The sequence below is a fragment of the Ixodes scapularis genome, unplaced genomic scaffold (assembly GCF_016920785.2).
Source record: "Ixodes scapularis isolate PalLabHiFi unplaced genomic scaffold, ASM1692078v2 PGA_scaffold4__175_contigs__length_147842914, whole genome shotgun sequence".
In the NCBI taxonomy this organism is placed as follows: domain Eukaryota; kingdom Metazoa; phylum Arthropoda; class Arachnida; order Ixodida; family Ixodidae; genus Ixodes; species Ixodes scapularis.
In genome coordinates this window covers 119,016,161-119,030,987 of record NW_024609879.1, presented here as the reverse complement: position 1 = coordinate 119,030,987, position 14,827 = coordinate 119,016,161, and the positions used below count along the sequence as shown (strand labels likewise).

Here is a 14,827-nt window from a genome sequence, read left to right as displayed (position 1 = left end):
CGAACACCCCCTTCCATCGACATCTTACAGTCGGTGGGAGCGTGTATGCCTACGAAGGTTGCGTACAGGAACCGCCATGACACCGGCTTTGAAGTATAAATTCCGGAAAAGCAACAACGGGGAAGATTCCGAAACTGACATGTGCGATCACTGTCAAATATTGGCAGACATCAAACACATCATCTGGGATTGTCCCAAAAGTGACATCAAGCGGAAACTAGCTTTGAATGCTCTACCGCCACAAGAAAGACCATCCTGCCTAAAGGAATGGGTTCTTCCAGACGGCACCCCCGAGCACAGAAAAGCAATTTTGGACTCGCTGATAGAGTTCATCAAGTCCGCCGGACTTGATATTTACATTTAAACCCAATCCCTCCTTCCCCTCCCCCTGTAGCCAATGACGAGTTTCAAGGGCAACAGGTACCCCACCTGAAAATAAAACATTTTCTCACTCATCAGAGCAGTTTCGTGAACTTCAAGAATCCACGAACTTACCGGAGGAAAGATATTCGCGTTCCTTTCGAAGTTTTCTTTTTGCATAGCGCGCAGATGTACGGCCTCGCGTTAACGCTAAACTAAACTAGGAGCTATATAGTGCTCTAAACTAAACCATATACCCGGCTTCGCCGGTGGGGCGCGGGTGGGCGCGGTTGAGGAATACGAAACTGCGCAACCACCAGATTTCCGAGATTTCGACAGAAGGGAAGTTAATGCAGCGTAATGACTTTATTGCTTTTCATAAGCGTTAGAATAGCTCAGAATTTAGTTTACAACGTTAAATTATGACTGTTTATATTGCTGAGAGTTTTCACTCTTCGCGTTTACCATGGCAACGTTGCTTTCTTTCTCTCGTGTTCTGTCGCTCTCTTTTGCGATTGTTCACTCGGGACCCCGGGTGTCGGCGCACGGGATTTGCCACTCCTCCTCACCCACCTTTATTCCCCTGCTGCATTGAGCCTGTCGATGCAAAACGCATCTGTATTCAACCCAACGAGGTAGAGGAACTCGTTGATTCAACCATAAAAACAAATTATATATATATATATATATAGTTTTATTTTATTGTTAGCAGTGGGGGTCTCCCGCTTCCCCCCCTCGGGCCCATTTTTTTTTTTTTTTTTTTTTTTCATTGTTTGGCATTTTTGTGGTTGTCAAGGAAAAAAGAACTTGTACACGCAGTACAGGAGTACTGGCAGTACAGGAGTACTGGCAGTACAGTGTAGCTGCACCACGCTCGTGGTGCAGCTACACTGTAGTACATACAGCGTACACGTTCGGCCCAAAACAAGTAGAAAAACAAATGGCTGCAGTTTAGATGTTCGGACCAATCAGATGTCCGCACGTTGGTTACGTCATCGAAACGACCGGCATCCTTAGCAGTTTTCCGCCCCACCCCCATCCCGCATCATCAGTCTGTTTGTGTACTGCGGTTGGGGAAGTTGGAACGTGAGACGTGCCCCTATGTAGAGAGAAGACTTTGGAATCCACAAACTAAACACATTCAGGTAAGCGAACGGTCATACCCTGCATCTAGAGGAACACGGAGTCTGGACGCTGGCTTCGCGCAGTGATGCCGGAAACGACCGTGGTGCTATTCCAAAATAGGCTTAGCGTGGTTGCCGACTTCCTCGAACGCTATCAAAAGCGGCCATCTGTATTTTTAGTCGTTCGATTCAGCTCGCTGCGGTTTTTCATATCTGGATTACGTTTCTAAACCGCAGTTCTCCGAGTTTTTTTGTTTTTTTTACGGCAGCTTGTTTAAGGGGGCGGGCCTGTCAACAGCAGTTCTTAACAAAGGTATTTATTATGTAGCGTTGTCGGGGAAAGAAATGTTTGTTTTGTTTCCTCGAGTCGTGTGCTACGGAGCAGCCATTTTTAACGCTCTCGACGAATGCACGAGGCTCGGGTTTCTGGCGAACTAGTCGCCGAAAGACTGCCCTTTCTGGGTTTTTATTTGTTTTTCCATTTTGTGCCCAGGTATGCGCGATTGCTTATCAGCTTCAAAATGCAAGAACGAAAAAAAAAAAAAAAGGAGAAAGGCTTGCTGTCGCAAGACCAGTCTGGGCGCTGCAACTGCATAATTTCGAAGAAAAAAAAAAAAAAAAAAAAGAAAGGCGCTTTACATTTTGGTTGTCGCCTTCATCGCAACCGTTTTCAGATGTCACAGCTGTTACTTTTACAGGAGTGTAATTAAAGTGTGATGAAATCGTGTTTGCAAAGTAAGATAACTGCACACACACACAAAAAAAATAATAATAACTAAAGAATTCAAACGTGGCGTTTTTCTTTGGTCGCAGACGGTGCAACATGACAACTCGGGTGTTTATTGGTCACCTCAGCTGTCAAGTACGGGAAAAGGACCTGGACAAATTCTTCAAAGGATATGGGCGGGTCGGAGACATTCACCTGAAGAATGGGTTTGGTTTTGTGGTGAGTTTCCGTGCGGCCAATGATTGGACAGAAAGACATTCTTTCTGCTAGAGGTATGCTTAAGAATAATGAGCTTGTTACGAATATTAGGGAGTATTCACCGACGTAGCACAGAGCATAGAGCATAAAAGATGGATTGCGAAGTGCATTGCCATCTTGTGTCCAGGAATTCGACGATCATCGCGACGCAGACGATGCCATATCCGACTTGAACGGCAAAGAACTGCTCGGAGAACGGTGAGCCAATCTACCGTTTCCTTGGTCGGCTTTTTGGAGAGAATGTCTTCGTCGTTAGAGCTAGGAGACTACAACTGTGCGGACAAAATGTGTGCAGAGTGTCAGTGGAGTTGGCCTACGGAAGCAGACGTGGACCTGGGGGAAGAATCGTGCCTCCGCGTCCCGACTGGAGATCGCCTCCGCCTCGAAGGCCATTCGCTCCACGAGACACGTGAGTGCCCTCTGCATCCGATTGGCACACCGGTGCAGACGGCCGGGGCTCTTTTTGAGGTCGGTTAGCATCGCAGCAGACGCTACGAGCCATCCCTGTGCACCTGGTGAATCGCTACCACAGCATTGGATTCACTTCTACGACTCCTATAATCGCTTGCAGCTTGAGAAATTCGGGATCATGGCGAGCAGAGGGCTCGCAAAGCCCTCTGTTCGCCATAATTGGCAGTTACCTCCTCGTGTGGAAGGAGCGTGTTCTCAGTCTCTTAACCTGCAATCAACTGCAGCGTCGTTGCACTCTGTCGTAAGGTTAAACAAAAGGGAGGAATGCCCTTCACAGCAAACTTAATTTTACGAGGTTTACGGTACAAAACACGGGTTGGCAACACAGAAATCTCTGCTATATGGTGTTGTGTGGGTGCTAATTCTGATGTATCACTGAAGTCAGTGCCAGCTTATCGTTGTGCTGTGTGAAAAGGGCCCTTTAAAAGCACACACATTACATAATAGAAACATTTAACGAGCGTAGGGCAACTCTTATCAACAGTGTTGGAATTCTTTTGTTGTCTTGCAGTCGTTTCGGACCTCCTCAGAGGACCGAATACCAACTGATCGTCGAGAACCTAAGCAGCCATGTCAGCTGGCAGGTAATCGACGCTGGACCACGTTTTTCAAACTATCTCATTCTTCTTTCATGTTGGAACCATCATGCTAAAATCATTCTCAAGAAATAGAAAAAAAAATTGATGGGGGAATTGCCTGATTGTCAATAGTATCATCCACATTGGGGAGTTTTAGTAGATTGTATTCAAAGGCCCGCTACCAGTATGGGCGCGCGCTACAAAGCATGCACCGAAATGGCAGCGCGAGCTCCCGCCACAGATGCGGGGCCTGAAAACACTATCTACTGAAACTCTCTATTGTGGTAACGTATAGTAAAGCTTGATACTTTTTCCTGTAAGTACAAGTTTGCAGGCTCAAGAGTGGAACCCCTGCCCCATGTTTGTGAGATTACACTTGGATTAAACTTTATACCACTGTGCTTCTAAAATAGAGCACAAAAAAATTATTAAAAAAATATGGCCATTTGTTGCAGCTTTGGATGTGCACAGCTCTGTACCTCTCTCTACCCGTTGGTTTCTACGCGTAACATCTGTTGCCAATGTTTCCTTCTAACCCAGATAGCGGATGCTTTTGGAGGTCGGTGAACAGACGGGATCGTCAGCAACGTTGGCCGTGCAGTTCCGTCGCATAGAACAGCTTATCAGACATTGAGTGCCGAGATTATTATTGGGGTACATTCGAAAGCGTCCGCTCGCTAGGTGCAAGTGTCAAGAATGCATGTCTGCCAGGTTTCCTGTATTACCCGGGACACTCCCTAACTCTGTAGTTCATGCGATTGACAGAAAAATCTTCCGGAAAATGAAAATTACCCCCCCCCCCCCTTCCCTTAGACGAGAGTTTTGCCGTCGCAACAGATGGCTGCATTAATAGCGAGGCCCGGCTGTATGTCGCTGGCCTGGACAGTGCAGTATATATGTGATGAAGTTGTCTTCATGCACATTTGTTGTCACTTTTTCTTTTAAACACATGGTGTCTCCGAACTTCGCAGGTAGGGGAATGAAATAGAGGGCAGAAAGGTACAACCTCTCCGTAACAAAGGTCTCAGCGTAGCGAATTAATGGTGTGGCCATTCGAGGCAAAGAGTTGGGATGCCTAGCGTGTGAGGGCAGTGAAGGAACCATCGAAAGCTGCAACGAGGTTGCCCGTCTGTGCCGTGCCCTGCTTGACCGATAGATTGCACGGGGTTCCACTCCGGAGTCTGGTGACGGCGTTCCCCCGCAATCTCTGACGTGTCACTGTTGCTCTGTTGTTGTGACTGTTGTCTCCGTAGTTGGCTGGTCTCTCCCCCCTCCCCCGAGAGCTAGGAGGGTGTCCCCTGGCGGCCGGCCAAAGGGCTCTAGGCGCCACCCGCCGTCGGTCTCCCGGCGGCCACCGCTAGAGCGGTGTGCCGCCCCCACAGGAAGGAAAGAAGGAAGGAAGGAAAGCGCTCCCTAGGAGTAGCCCTACTACTACTACTACTACTACTACTACTCGGAGGAGGAGGAGGAGGAAAGGGTGTACTACTCGGCGACGTCTGCGGCGCCCCGCTCTGGTGGTCTCTCTGTGGGGCGGTCTCGCTTGCTCTGGTCTCTATGCAAAAATCTGAGTGGGTTCTCTCTCGCTGGGTTCTGGAGGAAGGTGTCGCAAAAACCCCCCCACAACCCGGACACAGGTAAATGCACCCAACGCTGGCACCGGCGCTAAGTGCTCCTCTTGATGGTCCTTCTCTGTCGCGTCTCGCGGGGAGGTATCGGCGAGGACGTCCAGGCGAGGGCGGGCTTGTGCCTTTGTTTGTGAGTGGCCATGTCTCCCGTGCTGGCTTTTTGCAGCAGAACTTGAGAAAGTGCTTCTTGGAAGCTTGGGGTGGATGTCCATGCTTCAGCACGACGCTTGGCATCTTTGAGCCCGAGTTTCTCGGAGACATGCTTGCACCAGCAGTCACTATCGGGCATGAATGAAACATGAACGGCGCAGTGTATGGCCTTCTAGAGGCACCTAGTAACTGACCCCCTCTCCACTGTGATCGATTCTAGCAGGGAGGAGAATGGAAATCAAGTGGATTCTTTCCTTCAAAAATAATCTTGTTTTTATTTACTTTTTATATATCATTTGTTGCAGTCCGGTTTGTTTGTTTTGCGCTAACATCGTAGTTTCGTCAAGCAAGAAATATTTATATCAAGCTGAAGACTAGCAGAAAGTTTTCTGAGCAAATCAGAGCATCGAGCTTTCTTTGTAACTTGCGCTTCAATTCTAAGTTTGGGTAAAGTCCAGCTGTACATTAAATTTACAGTAATTCAGATTGTTATCACTGATTGGACGTGTTATTCAATCAATCTGCCATGTTCAGAAATACCGGTGGTGATAAAGGATCACAATTTTATATCTATAGTGATTTAAATAAATCTAAAATTAAATCTAATAAATCTGATTTAATAAAATAGTTTTTTTTTTTCTAGGTGCTTTTAGGCATTGACAGCACACCCTACACTGTTCACGTGTCATTGGTGCTCAATAAGACCTTTTCCAAGTTCTTTTGACTGGCTTCGACTGTACCTTCACGATCTCAGTGGACTCATTGTTACGCTCCCTTACTGCAAGCCCTCGGCTGCTCACAAACATTGGCCGCTCCCAAGTAGCCAAACTCTTCAAACCATGCGGCCCGCTATGTCTAGGATTTTTATTGTGCATGTTGCGGCCCGAATGTGGATGGATAACTTGCAGAGTCTTAATATGTTGAAGGGTGAGTGACAGCTCCTATTTGATGAGGAAGTTAATGGCTTTGAGGGTATATCTCCGTCCAGCACATAAAGCCCCCAAAGTTTGACATGTTACATGTCAGGTCTAGAAGAAAGGTGTTGCGCCAGCCTTATTGCGGCGGACCTTCGGCGGCCGGCATAATCACAATAATGTACTGGTTGAACGATAAGTTGGAATATGCTCATGTACATGGAAGCTCTAGTTGCCTAATTTCTTTGTGATGTTTGCCTATCAGTTGGCGCGTGGGCTCTCCCGAACAGAATGAGCCTTTCTGGGGCGTTTGCGGGGGTGCCAAAGATCTCTGGGTAGAAGAGGCCGCTTTGCTCACGGCCGTCCTCCCTTCTCCCTCTCCCCTCTTGTGTGCCCTTGTAGGACCTGAAGGATTACATGAGACAGGCGGGGGAAGTGACCTATGCAGATGCCCACAAGATCAGACCTAACGAAGGGTGAGTAACATTTCGGCGCCGCTTCAATTTGACCAGTGCACCTTGGTGGGGTTGTTGGCCGGGCGGTAGGGAGACAATAATTGGGGAATCTTTCGTGTCGGGCCGTTGCAAGGCGATGCTTTTTTCTTTCTTTCTTTTTTTTTTTTTTTTTTTGTGTTAATGTGCTTCTTAGTGTTTTGTGTGCGAGCTTCAAAGCAAGGTCTTTGCGTTTTTCACTAGAGCTTCCTTTGCTCGTGTCTGTTCTGTTGTGCGTGCAGAGTGGTGGAGTTCGCCAACTACTCGGACATGAAGAATGCCATCAGCAAGCTCGATAATACTGACCTGAGCGGACGCCGCATTCGCCTCTACGAGGAGAAGAAGCGGTCCTCCAAGCGCAGGTACGTCTTCGTTGCAGTCGCCGCTTGCCAGTGGCGAATTCTGTTCTGGAACATTCCAAGGCTTCTGTCTCCTAGTGCGATCTCGTGGGGCAATCTAGAGAAAATGTGTCGCTTTTGTTGTTTAGATGCGTTGTCCAAGAGTCGGTTTAGGACACCATAGGCACGGGTGTCTGCAGTCGACACTACGATTCTGTGGCGCACGTTATATGTGGGTTAGCCACAGTCAGCTAAACCGAATGCACGTGGAAAAAGAAAAACTGGATTGTGGCATGTTCACCGCAACCGGTGTTGGCAAACGCACGAAAGCGACAAACATCTCGACGAGGCAAGTTTGGCGCCTCCCGATTGGCTGCGGTCGAACTTGAAGGTGAAACGGTGTGGCGCTGTACTGGTTCGCCGAACCTTGCCCGTGTTGCCGACGTTTCTAATCGCGCTTTGCCACTTTTCACAGCGACCATTCCAGGTCAAGATCGAGGTCAAGGTCGCGGAGGTCTTCCTCCACGGACCGCTCCCGGAGCCGCTCCCGATCCCGCTCGAGGTCGCGCTCCGTGTCCAAGACACCCGTGCGCCGCCACAGCCGCTCGGAGAGTCCGGACAGGCGCTCCAAGTCGACGAGCAAGAGCCCCTCCGCCCACCGGAACAAGTCGCCCACTTCCAAGGGCAGCAAGTCCGACGACGACTAGGTGCGCAAGACGCAGTTGTCGGATCTCTGTGTTTGTATCCGATCTGACAGAGTCGGATCTCGTTTTTTTTTTCTTTCGCCGACGGTAGGATGTGCGCCGTATTACGACGGAACTCGCAGGATCACGTCGGAAGTGCAGTGTTGCTCTTCTTTTTTTTTTTAAGTTTGGTTTGTGAAACCTGGTGTTGCATTTGTCTTCTCCAATAAAACGAACCTGGATTAGTGCAATTGGACCTTACTCAAATACCATTGAATCAGCATAAACATGTTTTATTTTGGGCGTTTGGAGAATTGGATATCGTAGACTCCGTTATTTTAGTTGCCCCCCCTTTTTTTTTTTTTTTTTGCCACTTGTTTAGGTGAGCCGATCATAGCCCATCTAAATTTGGATGACAATTTTGTTCAGAACATACGGGATTGCAACGTTTCCCTTAGCGTATAAACTGGTTGTATGTAACTGCAACCATTAGTGTGCCGTTTTGTGACAGGCAATTCATTGTGTGTATGTAACCTTTGCGAACTGTGTGAAATAAAAATTTTCAGGACTTTCACGGGCATCTTTTTTTTTTTTTTGTGGAAATGTTCAAAGGGATGGACAGCTGGTGAACTTGTCATTGTAATGACCCGACGTGGCAAGTTTTCGGTTTTATGGTACGTGACAAACTGACTATGGGCGTTGGCACGAATCTCTGGACGTACATCCAAAATGCTGGGGTTCGAACCTGCAAACTGGGTAAGTAATTTCAAATTTTGAAATGTTCATGGCATAATTAGGAATTATTGAGGTGCTAGTGATCTCGGCTGCACTAATGTGGCACTTTCTATGGAGTTTTGTGGCAAGTAATAGAATTCTTGGGCCACAAGCGTTTCAAATAACTGCGCATAAAGGTTTGTGGCAATAGACCTGTTCGCAATGTGCTGTGCTGTGCTGTGCTGTCCGTGGCACCGAAAGGAATGTTGGGAACTACCTGTACTAGTCTGAAGAAAATGAGTAGCAGACGACGGGCAACGTATGGATGAACAGCTGGGGCTACATTGGGGAGTTTTCGTAGATTGTTTCCGCTGTCCCGCAACGGCTCTGCGCAACCTGCTACGATACTACCGGTGCGCAGGCGCAGCTGCAGCTTTTTCGTTGCCGAAAGGGAAACGGGATCTACGAAAACTCCCTATTGATGCTGCGGTGGTATGGGATGTCTCCTAAGCAGTGGCCTTACTGCTTTGACAAAATTCAAAAATGCGTTCAGCAGCCAGTTTTTGCTATGATTGGTGTTGTCGTAGCACTTTGCTGCCATAAAGCGCAGCGGAAAGAAACAAAATCGGGTTTCTATTTTTGTGCTCTTCTACCCTGGTGAGTGTTTGGAATGGACCTTTTTCCAGTAAGGAGCGCCTCATGACGGTTTCGCCGCCTACTACAAATGGAGGGCAACCATACTCGCCTTCTCCCATAGGAACAGATTAGTGTCGCAAGAAAACAGTGCCCCCCAAGAATGGCGAAAGTCGGTCAAGGTCAAGGGAAAAGGGTGTGCGCGTGCGCAGACGCTTACTGGAAAAAGGTCTATTTGGATGCACAAAATTCACCTTATCCAGCCACCTCCGGGTAAAATCTTAGCACTATACATTGAGAAACCAATTTGTGCAGTCCCGGCAAAGAGTGAACAAGCCATTTGACAGGTGCGGTAGAAGACTTCATTGGTCTTTGTTGTGCCTCTTTTTTTCCTGGAGCCTTTTTGGATCAGCTAATTATATCCAAGATGTGAAAAATCTTACGGAAAAAATTAGAGCCCTTCTACTTCACGTGGAGATGGAGGACCAGCAAAGCTGTTATTTTACGACGTCTAGAATGATGCTTAGAGGACGACCTCGAGGAAGACTTCTAGGACGACCTTGAGGACGACGTCTTGGACAACCCTGAGGACGACGCCTAAGACAACCTCGAAGACGATGCCTAGAGATGATAACAAGGGATCAGGACCTCACTATCTAATAATGCTCCCTCTTTATTTATTCATACTTGCCACAACCAATAGAAAGTTTTCTGTCAACATCCGTGGACACATTTTTTCCCAGATCCTAGCGCATAGCAGCTTTGCTGTAATATAGTTGCAAGTATAAACCATTCCATTTAGCGCACTCTCCACGCATCCGGGATGTTCAGCAGGTTCGGTGGGATGACGAGAAAGGGCACGCGCCCGATTCCGCTTGCAGACGACAAACCGGGATGTTGCCGCTCTCCATCTTTGGGCTGTACCGGCGGGCTGTACCGAAAATTGAACTCTCGCTCATGGCTGCCGTTGTGAAGTGGTTCGCGTTCTTAGTTTACTTATAGCCTCTCCAAAATCAGCCTATAGCATTCTCTTGTTTTATTTCAGGGTCAATTAGCGTATCTTTCTTCCGTTACTTCATTAGCAGTGGAGTCAGCCGGCAGTACTAACCTCAACCACTGCGTCTATTGCTGTTTTTATTTATTACTCCAGACTTCCACTCATTGTCGCTAAAGGCCTACAGCAGTACAAACTTTGTATAGTAAAAAAGCTACAGCAACCGGATTTACTTTTCGCCGGAGGACCAACCACTCTGATGCAATTTTCCCATTTCTGTTTTTGTTATTTGCACAGAGGTAACAGCGCAATTAGACCCTGTTAGTCTTTTTATTGAGCATAGCATTACATGGTAACTTGCATATTAAAGTCCGCACATCAGTGCTTGATATTTCACAAAATGACGCAATTTTAAACAGTTTGAACGTCAGCCTAATGTTAGGTACAGCCCATTCGGTGAAGCAGACAACACATGGGGTGAGTGGGGGAGGGCATTTATTCTCTCTCCACTTTTTCTAGTGGAACGGTCTATAGAGGGACCAAGTTTTTTTCGGATGTCCAGATATGGTTCCTACACTGATATATACATAGCATCAAGAGTGCTGCTGCATTATTTCTTTATGAATACTACTAATCATCATAGGAGGATTTTAATAGGGTGGTTAAAAATGCAGGATGGTTTACCACAGTAAAATATAGATTTTGTTATACCATTGTCACATATACAGAATAAGACATTAGTTGTTTTTTTTCTACTTGTCATCGTGGCAACTGTTTTATCTATAGTATATATTTGCCACTCCTTACGCTAAGAATAGATTTTGTTTGTAGCGGTTTGGAGCCTTACATGGTCCAAAAGGTTTCTTATTTCCTAATAAAGTATGCAGTCGGCGGCAAAGAGTTTTATTTCTACGTTAATGTCTTATTATGTCATTAATATATGGGAGAAAAACAATCGGGAGAAAGCATAGTGTCCTGGTGGACACCGGATCATGCAGCTTTATTTGCCAAATGCCTACTGTTAATTGAGCTAACAACTTGTCCGTCGCTTAGGGTTCTAGTTAATTTAAAAAGTTTAGTACGAGAAACTCGGTCGGAGGCTTTCAATAAATCCAAAATTACGACGTCCACCCGCCTCCTACAATTGATTCTGGAAGAAAAATTGTGTACAGTTTCAATGAGAAGTTGGCTGCATTGTATGCATACAGTATCTAAATCTCGTGTGCATTGCAAGCGTATTGTGTGTATATAGGATTGCCACCTTTCCTTGAATTACGAGAGATTGAACTGGTAAAAAGCAAATTGAGCAGTGCTGCGTACATTTTCAGTACGGTCGCGGCAAAGTCATTGGTTGTGTTCATGCACTGTGGGGTGTGCGAACAAAATCGTTCAGAACAAACCATAGTCGCGTACAACCAGTGCGAGGGGAAAAAGGGCACACACAAGAAAAGCCATTGTGGAAAGGAGGTCGCCCCTCTACTTCAGCATTCCTGGTTTCCACCCTGTTACATGAAAATAAATGATTAGTTCGCTGGCGGTCCACCAGAAGGCGATGGGGCCGCGAACGGGTTTCCTGTGTCCCGGGAGAGGGGGCTCGCTTCTCTGACTTGGTAAAGTCCCTCTCTTGGAAGAAACGGGCGTCCCTTCTCAAGACTCATGGAGGTGAGGCCGAGTGCCGACGAGGAGAGCGATAGGCCGAGAGCTCCACAGGGAACTCGGTGAGTTAGGCTTCCTGCCCGGCCACGAGAACTCTAGCACAACGGCTGCGTTGTGCTAGCCATCAGGCCAGCCACGCGGTTGGTCGAGTTGCCGGACCACGGCCGCGCCAGCAGACTATGGAAAATGTCATTCTGTCGTCCTGCGTCCTTTTACGCGATCACGCAAAGAAGTAGTCGCAACAACCCTTTTCCCTCCCACACTGTTGCGTCCGGCTATAGACATCAGTTTTGTTCCCAACACCTTTTTTTCTTTCTTTGTTCCAGAGCACGGGAAAGTGCTTCTCCCGGCACGAGCTCTTGGCATTGACAGTGCTACAACGGCATCTTGTTATACTTTTTTTTTCTTCCAGACAGCATGTGCAGTGGGCATCGGATACAGCGGCGTAGATTTTCCATTTTCCCGGGGGGGGGGGGGGGGGGGGGGGGTGGGGCAGGCTGAGAAGTTCTCCCGGGGGCGGGGTGCTTTTTTGCGGACTTTTTTTACACCGGCGGTTATCTGTATATTTTAGAAAGTACATTTTACAGCGTATGTATATCGCCATGTGTCCGTCGCTGTGTGCATTATTTTGTTTACATGCCACTTCTAGAAGCTCGTTACATGGCACCTAAACAGCGTCTCGGTAAGGATCGTGGCCCGGGGGGGGGGGGCTCTGCCCCCCCTCGAATCTCACCAGGGGGGACACAAGCCCCGATGCCCCCCCCGTATAGTTTACGCCTATGATCGGGTACAACAAAAACCTAAAGTCTAGAGCGAGTTGTTCACGCCGTGGCGTAACTCGGTTGCTTCCGCTTCACACGGAGCAGATCTAGTTTCAATTCCCACGGGCAGCAGGCAATCTCTTTCGAGGATTTAGCAACATCGACAATGAATGCCCTACAACGCCTACTACAATGTCAACAACGAGCATCATTTCCAGTGGTGGGGAGGACCCATGACACCTGTCGCTGTAAAAGGCTCAGTGTTGACAGTCTTAGTTGATACGCAGATTCAATATATTTTGACACGAGCTTCCTCAAAGTGAAATCAATTAACATAGATGTGCGAGTACACATTCAGAATGCTGAACTCAATAACACACATAAATACATACCATTCAGTCAAAATGAAAGCACCAAAAACAAAACAAATCGCGCACCTCTACTATGGCTGCGAATTAAATGACGCTTCGAGTAAAAATGTCTCCAATACACCAAGCGTGATGCTTGGCGTGCAGCTATCGAGCTTGACTCTATTTCCAAAAATTACTGGTTCTGGAGGATACGGTAATTACCCGTAACACGGTGGAGACCACGAGCATGGGCACGAGCCTCTGGCTTGAAAGCTCACTCATAGATACTCGTGAATTTGTGCAACGTGAGCACGCTTTCGTATCTCTCGAATCATGAATTACCAAAGGACCGTCTCCAATTGGATTCAAAGTGACGTCTTGCTCGCCATTCTCCGATCTCCTTCGGTTAATGTGACCACCTTCCTCCTACCGAAATGCGGGACACGCGGTGGGGGGGGGGGGGGGGGGTAGAGTGAATTTATTAACACGCACACTATAAACCGAGACCCTGTTAACACATTTAATATCCTGTGCTGTTTTTACACCTGCTAATTGTATTGCAGCAATTAAGCTCAAATAATTTTCACTCCCAGTGATAAATTTTTATGCCAAATGTGTTATTACATGTTTCGAAGTTGAAACCATAAAAAATCGATTGTAGCAGAGCTCAATGCAACAAAGGGAAATAAAAAAACAGTAATTTTTTTTTTCTGGTTATTGTTTCCTGTTAACGCTTACATTTATCAACAAGATCCTACATACATTTTAACATTGATTTTTTTTTTCAACCGTTGCGAGTTGCAGGCTTGTTGCCTTCTGTGGCTCTCAATGTAAAAACCCTAGTTTTTACATTGACACAGTGATTTGAATTTAATGACACAGTGATTCGAATATAATTACACAATTTTATATTTAAACCTTTTGCGAGCCGTTCTTCTTACAATATTTTGCCACCAAGTGGAGAGGCATAACGGAGCATCCGCATTGGTTCTCCTGCAAGAACGACGGTCGCTTCCCGCAATGCTTGGATAGAAAATGGCGTACCACTGTGATTCACCCGACTACCAGCGACGTCCGCGCTTCCCAGTGTCCCGTTGTTCGAGAGTACCAGGAGTTGCAGAGTGAATGTTACGACAGTATGAAATGCGGGACATTTTGAAGATTTGGGAATTTTTTGCGGGACGCGGGACACGAGCCCTCAATGCGGGACAGTCCCGCGAGTCGCGGGACGGGTGGTCACCCTACCTTTGGTGAATCTCAGACTCTCTACGTGGTACACTGAATTTGCCCAAATTTGTATAAAAATGACACCTTTGGAGCTAAATACTGTAAAACCCTTATTGTTCTCAAGCCCTCAATCTTTTGCGAATTTCACAAATTGAAGAATTTGTGTAATTCAAAGGAGCTGTGCAACGATTTTAACGTTGAGAGAATTGGCATTTTCTACTTTTGATATTGTTTATCTTGTCACAAAAGTACAGAAAACACACCTCCTTCCTTCGAAATGTTCCAATTCCGCCGCGTAATCGTGAGGCAGAAATTAGAATATTCCCCGACCTGCAGCCGCGAGCGGCGGCCATGAGAACCACGCGGCATGACGTCAATGGGGGTCTTGTAGAAAAATAGCAAGTTGTGCGAATACCTGCTCGATAAAAGGTAACTTTTCCATAAGTATTGTCGTTCCAACATAAACATAAATGTGTCAAAAACCTGGTATTATCGACAAAACTTTTATTATGCGGAGTTTTAGTGGCGCCATCTATCATAGGTCCACAAAACCGTCAGCTCTATCTGCTACCGCGAACAGCCGCCGGAAGCCGGAGGGGGACAGGGATGGCCGGACCCGGATGAGACTTTCCTCCTTTCACCATATTGTTTGCGCTGTACCCGCCAGCATGTGGTCACGCGGTCGTGAGCGGATGAGTTCTCGCTTCTCACTAATGGCTCTAGAGCGCTTCACCGGATCCCTGCTCAACCACCATTGACATCGCAGCGCACGT

The 14,827-nt window shown here is 47.1% G+C and overlaps 1 protein-coding gene across 1 annotated transcript; it reads left to right on the top strand.

Moving 5' to 3' along the window:
- The first annotated feature begins 1,194 nt into the window (after positions 1-1,194).
- Positions 1,195-8,293, top strand: LOC120836376 (serine/arginine-rich splicing factor 6). The gene is made up of 8 exons (XM_040205219.2): positions 1,195-1,505; positions 2,298-2,430; positions 2,597-2,667; positions 2,765-2,878; positions 3,452-3,524; positions 6,610-6,683; positions 6,941-7,060; positions 7,512-8,293. The coding sequence occupies exons 2-8, from the start codon at positions 2,308-2,310 to the stop codon at positions 7,741-7,743; spliced, it is 807 nt and encodes a 268-aa protein (XP_040061153.1). The 5' UTR covers positions 1,195-1,505; positions 2,298-2,307; the 3' UTR covers positions 7,744-8,293.
- Positions 8,294-14,827: the final 6,534 nt, after the last annotated feature.